The sequence below is a fragment of the Gymnoscopelus microlampas genome (genome assembly GCF_963454915.1).
Source record: "Gymnoscopelus microlampas genome assembly, chromosome: 24".
Lineage (NCBI taxonomy): Eukaryota > Metazoa > Chordata > Actinopteri > Myctophiformes > Myctophidae > Gymnoscopelus > Gymnoscopelus microlampas.
In genome coordinates, this window is record NC_139961.1 from 1,713,910 (window position 1) to 1,723,955 (window position 10,046).

Below are 10,046 nucleotides of genomic sequence, written 5' to 3' on the forward strand. Positions count from 1 at the left end.
TAGACAAAGCTGCTGGCTGAGGTGTTTTCACATCAACTGTTTTAGCTCTAACCTGCAGAGAGTCAGTTAGTTAGACAGAGCTGCTGGGTGAGGTGTTTTCACATCAACTGTTTTAGCTCTAACCTGCAGAGAGTCAGTTAGTTAGACAGAGCTGCTGGTTGAGGTGTTTTCACATCAACTGTTTTAGCTCTAACCTGCAGAGAGTCAGTTAAACAGAGCTGCTGGGTGAGGTGTTTTCACATCAACTGTTTTAGCTCTAACCTGCAGAGAGTCACCATGTTGCTGAAACCTGCCTTCGTTCTCTGCTCCTTCATCCATTTGCTTTCTGCAGAAGGTATGTTCTTATTTAACCCATTAAGAGCGGGAACGCATCTGTGTCACTTTAAGATTTCTTTGGGATATTCAAAAATAGCAGATCTACAAGCTCGTATAGCTATGAGCGTGTACTTTTGAAAACATGCAAATGTGTGCAAATCTTTGAATGTATCTATACATGTTTAACTCAAATCTTTGAATGTATCTATACATGTTTAACTCAAATCTTTGAATGTATCTATACATGTTTAACTCAAATCTTTGAATGTATCTATACATGTTTAACTCAAATCTTTGAATGTATCTATACATGTTTAACTCAAATCTTTGAATGTATCTATACATGTTTAACTCAAATCTTTGAATGTATCTATACATGTTTAACTCAAATCTTTGAATGTATCTATACATGTTTAACTCAAATCTTTGAATGTATCTATACATGTTTAACTCAAATCTTTGCTTCTTGTTTTTTTTTTGTAAAATATGTTCACTTTAAAAAATATATATATTTTCAAAGATTTGCACACATTTTCAAGATTTAAAATAGCAGATCTACAAGCTTGTAGATCTACTATTTTTGAATAGCCAAAGTATAAAATAATGGTTATAGCTAAAGATCTAAATTGACAGTAATTATGCGTTCCCGAATTGAATGGGTTAATTGCCCTTTTTTTCTGTTTACACTGTCAGCCGTGTTTAACCCCTTGAACCCTGGAGGTAACCGTGTGGATCTCTGGCAGTGGTTTCTCAAAGTAAGGTGCCGTGACGCAAGTCCAGGAGTGCCTCAGAATGCTTTGATAATGTTTGGAATGTATCAATATCACTTCAGTGTAACGCCTTAGACCAAACGTATTGATATAAAAATGTACTTAAAGTACCAAAAGTAAAAGTACTAAAATGTTTGAAAATAGCCGATCGTGTGAGCTACAAGCTGAGCTACAAGCTCACAATGCGTCGCCATGCGACGCATTGTGAGCTTGTAGATCTGCTATATAACGCAGTGATGCTAACACACTGTGTGTAATGTGTACAGTGTTTCTACAGCAGCATGATGCTAACAGGATGCTACACAGGACCAGGCGTGCTAATACAGGGTTCCTGGAGGAGCTGAAGCCTGGCAACCTGGAGAGAGAATGCATCGAGGAGATCTGTGACTATGAGGAGGCCCGAGAAGTGTTTGAAAACGACGACCAAACAGTTAGTATTATTATTAGTATTAATAATAATAATAATACATTTTATTTATAACGCACTTTACATTCTCACTAATCTCAGAGTGCTAATTAGTCTGTAGTATTAGTATCCTTATCCTTATCATTATCATTGGTATTAGTATTAGTATTATGAAGTAAATATATTATTAATGTATTATTACTTATTATTGAAACAATATATTTAAAAAATAATGTTTTTTAGGGGACATTTTTGTAAACAAATGTGTGACACATTGTGACATAATTGAAATATGAATTGAAAATATACAATATTACATTTGTGTTGAATCTCAAACTAAACTCTGTTTTACAGTTGCAGTTTTGGAAGACGTACCACGGTGAGAGATTTTATTATGTATTATTAATATAAGAATAAGATGTGTTTGCAATAATAAAACATGCACTGTGTGCACAGTGGATCAGTCATCATGGGTATAGGTCATTTCGGCCTTAAATGAAATATCATTATTGAACCGATATCAACATAATGAGTATTGGCCGGTATTTCATTTATATATTAGCCTATTTAGTAGGGGTGTCACGATTCACTTACCTCACGATTCGATTCAAAATCGATTCCTAGGGTGCCGATTCGATTAAAATTGCGATTCTGCGATTAATTGATATTCGATTCGATTCTGCGATTTATTGCGATTTTCTAGGGTGCCGATTCGATTAAAATTGCGATTCTGCGATTTATTGCGATTTTCTAGGGTGCCGATTCGATTAAAATTGCGATTCTGCGATTAATTGATATTCGATTCTGCGATTTATTGCGATTTTATAAAAAAAAAAAAAAAAAATTAAAAAAAAAAAAAAAAATTAAAAATTAAAAAAAAATTAAAAAATCGATTTTAATATTTTGATTCGATTTTTAAAATCGTGGCATTAAGAATCGCGATTTATTCATGAATCGATTTTTTTTGACAGCCCTACTATTTAGTTAGTGTTTTAGGAGAAGTTTAGAAGCTTCATATATATATATATATATATATATATACATATATACAAGATGTTTGGAATATTTATATGTAGATGTAGATAGTTTAAATGTGAAGCTGGGGGGAAAAAAGGTTTTTCTGTAAAATATATTTTTCTGTAAAATATACTACATTTAAGTTGTTTGAAACTAATGTGTGCATATAGGCCATAATAAATGAAACAGGTAGTTTTGTCTGATAGTCTTTTGAATAAAATCCATTTAGTTTTTTTTATCATTTCAGTCATCTGAAATGTTTAGTTGTAGTCTAGTTTTTTAGAATAAAATGCATCTTGGCCGGCCTTGATGGCGTCGTTACGCCTGATTTACACTTAGCTGTGTGCTGAAGAAATATAGCCGATCTACAAGCTCACAATGCGTCACAGTGGGACACGTTTGTGAGTTTGTAGATCGACTATTCGTGGAGCGTGACACTCACGCTCGACCAAGCATGAAATGATTTGTCTTAGTTCTACTGGAACACTATTTAGTAGTTTTTGTTTAGTTTTCCTCAGTGACACAAGGTAGTCAACGGACATTTTTCGTCATAGTTTTAGTTGACGTAATGAACAGTGTTTTTTCACATGCAGCTCGTGAGCCGTGCCTGGTGAATCCCTGTCTCAACAATGGAACCTGCATCTACACGGACCATATCTACACCTGTCAATGTCTGGAGGGCTACGAGGGGAAGTACTGTCAAACAGGTACAACACAATACACACACAAAGCCGGAAAATGGCCGATCTACAAGCTCTGCAACAAGATCTTCAACAACGCGTTGTGAGTTTGTAGATCGGCTATATTTGGGTGCATGACACCAGCGCACAACTAAGTGTGAATCAGGTATTAAGTCTGATTCTAATCCATGAACCTAGCCTCTATATGTCTAATGCTAAACCCAACCCCAACCTCAATCTGTTCCTAATAGTAAACTATAAAAAAAACACTTTCTCTTGTGAGGACAGAGGTCCAGGTACATTGTCCTGACCAATGTCTATTTCTCAAATTCTACTATACGAGTGGAGACATTAGGTCCTCAGGAAAAACCCAGAGGAACATGTCTGTACTTTTGGGCTATGGGATACATATCCATCCATCTGGGCTATGGCATACATGTGTCCTTCTGGGCTATGGAATACATATTGGCCCTCCCAGGCTATGGGATAGATTACCTCACCATCACCATAATAAGCTATGGGTTACGAACATCCAGGCTATGGGATTGAAAAATAGCTGATCTACCAGCTCACAAGTGTTTTTGTGTGTCTTATGTCTGAGGCTGTAGCAGGTGTTTGGTTACACATCATTAGAGGTGGTTGAGTGTCTCATCTCGCTTAGGACAGGAAATATTTACATTAAACCCCCCAACCAATAAGAATAAAGAGGAAAACGTAGCCTCCTGTGGCAGTCCGTTCCCATTGGCCCCCTAAGACTACCCACCGAGTTTGGGACCTATAGGACACTGGGAACAGGAGGTATTTACATACATTACAACCATATGCAACCATATGGGTTATCAGAGGCCACGCCTCCTCTACGTTCTTATTGGTCAAGGGCTTTATGAAAATATCTACCATTCTAAGCGAGATGAGACACTTACCACTCAGTCTATATTACCAAATCCAGCCTCAGAGATGAAACACTCAACTGAGTGTCAACCGAGGATTTTTTTCCTCAGCTGAAAACACCAAGGTGCCTAAATTCCCTTCCAAACACCCAAGTTGAAAATATTTGAGCTCTCATCAAGCAGTGTAGAATTTTAACGTTTATGGTTTCTTGACAATTCCCTCTTAACAGTTAAATACCTTAACGGTTCCCTTTAATGATTCCTACTTAAAATAAAATCGATATAATTTCGACCAACCACACATTCATTCATGCATACAGTATTACTTATATTTTTGCAGCGGTTGTAGTTGCAAGTTATTAACAGTTGCAGGTGTTTTGCTGCGTTTCTGTGTAGCAGTTGCAGGTGTTTTTCTATGTTTCAGTGTAACAGTTGCAGGTGTTTTGCTGCGTTTCAGTGTAGCAGTTGCAGGTGTTTTGCTTTGTTTCAGTGTAACAGTTGCAGGTGTTTTGCTATGTTTCAGTGTAACATTTGCAGGTGTTTTTCTGCGTTTCAGTGTAACAGTTGCAGGTGTTTTGCTAGGTTTCAGTGTAACAGTTGCAGGTGTTTTTCTGCGTTTCAGTGTAACAGTTGCAGGTGTTTTGCTATGTTTCAGTGTAACAGTTGCAGGTGTTTTGCTGTGTTTCAGTGTAACAGTTGCAGGTGTTTTGCTGTGTTTCAGTGTTTGAGGACACTCTGAAGTGTCTGTACCTGAATGGAGGATGTCAACACTTCTGCGACGGTTCTGGAGCTCGCAGGAAGTGTTCCTGTGCCGACGGCTTCGCCCTGGGGGAGGACGGACGAGAGTGTGTCGCACAGGGTGAGAACGTCTACCTGTCTAATCTAATCTAATCTGATTCAACCCATTAAGACCTGAAGCCGATTCTACAAATGTATTCTAAATTCCAACAGTATTCTAAAAAAAACTATGTTTCTATATCAGTGGCCGCCGACCCCCGTCTCAAAATATGTTGTTCCAGGGACCCCCCAGAAGCAAAGATTTGAGTTAAAAATGTTTGCTTTAAAACAATATATATATTCAAAGATTTGCACACATTTTCACGATTTTTCAAAAAATAGCAGATCTACAAGCTCGTAGATCTGCTATTTTTGAATAGCCAAAAGTGTAAAATATGGCTTTTTAGCTCAAATCTAAAAATGACACAGATGCGTTCCAGGTTTTAATGGGTTAATAGAATGTGATCTGATCTCTTATAATCAGATTTTATCTAATCTGATTTGTTTGATCTGACGTAATATAATCTAATCAGATCATATGTTTAATATATTATGATCTAATCTAACCTGAACTCATATAATCTGATCTGATTTGATATAATCTGATTTGATCTAAAATTATATAATATCATATCTAATCTGAACAGATTAGATCTAATCTGATCTGATTTGATCTAATCTGATCTGTGCTCTAATTTAATCAAATGTAATCCGATGTGATCTGAAGATTGCAGCTGCTCTCTGTTAAACAGAATGACTCATATAAAGGAGAGGCATAAATAAGCCGATACTCTTTCCATCAACCAGAATGTATTTACTGTATGTAATGTTTTACCATGCTGTTGATGAGGATCAAGATAAACCGTCTGATCTAATCCATTGTAGTCCAGTTCCCATGCGGTCAGATCCCCCCGGATGAGCAGAGCCAGTCGGTCCAGACACACACCAGACTGGTGGGAGGACGCCAGTGTCCTAAAGGACAATGTCCATGGCAGGTAAGACAGCGTTGATTTTGTCGAACTATGACGAAAAATGTTCGTCGACTATAAAAATAACAGAATTACAAGCTCACAACGCGTCGTAGCGCGGCGCGTTGTGAGCTTGTCTGCTATTTTCAGCATGCAACCAAGTGTAAAATCAGCCATTACGACGGCATCAAGGCATCGCCTAAATACATTTTAGTCGATTAAATCAACTGTAGATTTAGTCGACTATAATCTTATGATATTTAGTCGACTAAAACTAGACTAACAGTAAAACATTTCAGATGACTAAAATATGACTAAAACTAAGTGGAATTTTATTCAAAGGACTATGACTAAAACTAAATGAAAAATTGCTGTCAAAATCAACACTGGGTAAGACAGTGTTCTAAAGGACAGTGGCCCTCATTTATCTAAGCGGTGTAGACCAAATAATGGGCGTACGGCGAGATCACCGCAATTTTCTGCATTCATCAATCGATGGTGACTTTGACTTCAGCGTACGACCCGCTGAGATCTCACGTCAGGTCTGAGGCCGTGGCTCAGGGGTAGAGTGGCCGGGTAGTGTGAGCTGGAAAACCGCAAGGTTCCCAGTTCGATCCCGGGCTGGGGCGCTCCCCTAGAGTTAGTGTCGAAGTGTCCTTGAGCAAGACGCTGAACCCCTAATTGCTCCCGATGAGCTGGTTGGTGCCTTACATGGTTTCCTCTGCCATCGGTGTATGAATGTGTGTGTGAATGGGTTAATGGCACAATCAATGTAAAGCGCTTCGGATAGAAGCGCTATATAAATGCACCATTTATTTTACCATGTGTAGACTTTGGCTGAACCTGTTTGTTCCATCTTAGACCTGTGGAGCAGCATTGTCTGACCGTCTGACATGTATATGTATCCACTCCTAAATGTATATCTAACACACTAATAAATAATCCCTGTGAAAATATAACTTTTTATAAAGGCATAGGCTACATCATGGACATGCAGCCTATTTTATTTCCAAGTGACAATGACAAGCAATTAAAATCTAACAGCCTATTTGTAATGTTACAAGCTAGGTGCTTAATCATTCACTCATTTAAACAAACTGCTTTAACGGTCATTCAGATAAGATTGCAGATTTGGTTGTATTGGCTATTTGAAAATAGCAGATCTACAAACTCACACCGCGTTACGATTTTTCCTTGGTATTTGGACCTTTTTTGGTCTTTTTGGTGTTCTGTCTGTCTGTCTGTCTGTCTGTCTGTCTGTCTGTCTGTGTTGTGTGTTATGTGTGTAGGTTGTGGTGTTGTGTATGTCATTGTATTGTTGTGTGTTATGTGTGTAGGTTCTGTATTTCATTGTATGGTTGTGTGTTATGTGTGTAGGTTGTGGTGAAGCTCCATGGAGCAGTGCATTGTGGGGGAGTTCTGGTGGGCTCAGAGTGGGTTGTCACCGCTGCTCACTGTATCCATGACAACCACCCCGACAACATCACTGTGGTGGCAGGTAACTAGCCTGTGTGTGTGTGTGTGTGTGCGTGTCTGTGTGTGTGTGTGTGTGTGTGTGTGTGTGTCTCTGCGTGTGCGTGCGCATCTGTGTGTTTGTGAGCACGTGCGTGAGTGTGTGTGCATGTGTGCGTCTGTGTGTGTGAGTGTGTGTCCGTGCGTATGTGTGTGTGTGTGTGTGTGTGTGCGTGTGACCAATTAAATGAAGATGAGGTTGTAAATGGGTGAAGTGTTCCTTTAAGCTGTGCTGTGGTTTCCAGGGGAACACGACCTGGACGTGGACGAGGGGACGGAGCAGACGGTCGCCGTGGCGACGGCCACGCCCTACGACCTCTACTCCCAGGAGACGGGCGAGGGCGACCTGGCCGTGCTGCGCCTGGCCCGGCCCGTTACGCTGGGCCGCCACGCCCTGCCCGTCTGCCTGCCCGGGGACGCCGGCTTCGTCCGGCGCGAGCTGTCGCCGGTTCGATTCCACACCGTCAGCGGCTGGGGCCGCCGCACCGCCGGGGGCAACGCCAAACCAGACTCGGGCTCCGCCGCGGCCCCGCCCACCTCGCCGCTGATGAGACGGCTGTCCGTCCCCATCCTGTCCAATCAGGACTGCTCTCAGACCAGCGGGTATGTGAACATTACATTACATTACAGTCATTTAGCAGACGCTTTTATCCAAAGCAACTTACAATAAGTGCATTCAACATAGATAGGGAACGAAACTACTAATCACCAGAGATCTGAAGTGCATTTCCTGTAAAAACAAGCAACCAAGAGTATACCTAGCGCTAAGGTAAAAGTGCTATATATCAGCTACCTACTTTCTTAAACAGATGAGACAAAATAGCAAAATCAAATGAGCAGGAGCTAATACAAAAGTGTATCGACTAAACAAGATCCAATAAAACAGTACAACAGTAAAACAAGAGTTTGTACAACTAGTTAACAACAAGTAGGCCAGGCAAAGAGGAAGGGTAGTGTTTCCTGAAGAGGTGGGTTTTCAGCCTGCGGTGAAAGATGGGCAGTGACTCTGCTGTCCTGACTTCAATGGGAAGTTCATTCCACCACTGTGGGGCCAGATGAACGTCATCTGTGTCAGTCAAGGACCCCCCCCCCTGATTAACACATTGGGTGCCAACATTTTGTAATAACAGATTACGTTCGGTGCCGAAATCTCAGCGTTGAGCTGCAAAGCGCTGTTTAAAGCTTTAGACTCCACGACGTGCAATCCATGTGAAAAAAAGCAAGCCTCCATTTTGCCCGATGGTACAGACTAACGCCTGGAACGATAACATCTCTCACGCGGGTAAGAATGGCGGAGCGATACAAAATGAGTCGTTTTCCCCAGCGTAAAAAGTTTGGGAGTTATAGGGGTTTTAGAGAAGGAAATAGAACGGAAGCGGATGGGCGCCATGTTTTTTGACACGATGATCCATCTGGCCTATCCTTCTCAGCATTCTCATTTAACAGGTTTAACGTCACAGACATAATATTTAAAGTATATTTCTATGCATTTAACAGGTTTAACTTCACAGACATCATATTTAAAGTATATTTCTATGTACAGATGTGCCACTTCAAAACTTCACATGTCCTGCCATCGCCAAGACAGTACATTTTCAGGGGATTCCCAGGGCAATAAGAGGGACAAAGAAGGGCATTTAAAATGCTGAATTATTTTGATGATCACTGCTTTTATGATGCTAATTAATTTGAGCAACTGGTCAAATCACCTTTCGCCTCATAATGAGTCTGACACCTTCTTAAACACACATTCTTTTGTTCTCATGTATATGGATGTCTGTTGAAGGGAAAAACGGGGGTGTGTAGTGACAACTTCTTTTCAGGGGCAAAACAGTGCATTTTAATAATATGCACTGTTAATATTTAAAGTATATTTATATGTATTTAACAGGTTTAACTTCACAGACATAATATTTAAAGTATATTTCTATATATTTAACAGGTTTAACTTCACAGACATAATATTTAAAGTATATTTCTATGTATTTAACAGGTTTAACTTCACAGACATAATATTTAAAGTATATTTATATGTATTTAACAGGTTTAACTTCACAGACATAATATTTAAAGTATATTTCTATATATTTAACAGGTTTAACTTCACAGACATAATATTTAAAGTATATTTCTATGTATTTAACAGGTTTAACTTCACAGAAGGCATGCTTTGCGCCGGCTACCTGGAGGGAGAACAGGAGGCGTGCCGCGGAGACGACGGCAGCCCATTGGTCACCCTGTACGGCTCCACCCACTTCCTGATGGGCGTGGTGGGCTGGGGGCGTGGCTGCCCGCACCCTGGGTATTACGGGGTGTACGCCGACATGGCGCACTTCATCGATTGGGTGGCGGCCACCATGAAGAGTGGCACGGCTATCCAATGAGGGTTCTTTGGTCTAATTGGTTCATGTGTGTTAGATGACCAGTGGTGGAAAAAGTACTCAAATTCTTTACTTAAGTAAAAGTACCAATACTGCAATATAGAAATACTCTGTTACAAGTAAAGGTCCAGAAAATGTACTTGAGTAAAAGTACAAAAGTATTGGCATCAAAATGGACTTAAAGTACCAAAAGTAAAAGTACTAAAATGTTTGAAAATAGCAGATCTACAAGCTCTTAGCTTTTAAGCTTTTAGAATGGACGGACCCCCATTTTAAAATGGAGTGGACCCCCATTTTAAAAGACATGCCAGGGACCCCCATATGAGCAGA

General features: G+C 40.0%; 1 protein-coding gene across 1 annotated transcript; it reads left to right on the plus strand.

Moving 5' to 3' along the window:
• Positions 1-276: 276 nt before the first annotated feature.
• On the plus strand, positions 277-9,719 carry f7i (coagulation factor VIIi; the record flags this gene model as incomplete). Its single annotated transcript, XM_084051471.1, has 9 exons — positions 277-334; positions 1,352-1,515; positions 1,846-1,870; positions 3,102-3,215; positions 4,800-4,937; positions 5,741-5,850; positions 7,201-7,321; positions 7,581-7,938; positions 9,482-9,719. 9 exons carry the CDS (start codon positions 277-279, stop codon positions 9,717-9,719), a joined length of 1,326 nt encoding a protein of 441 aa, XP_083907597.1.
• Positions 9,720-10,046: the final 327 nt, after the last annotated feature.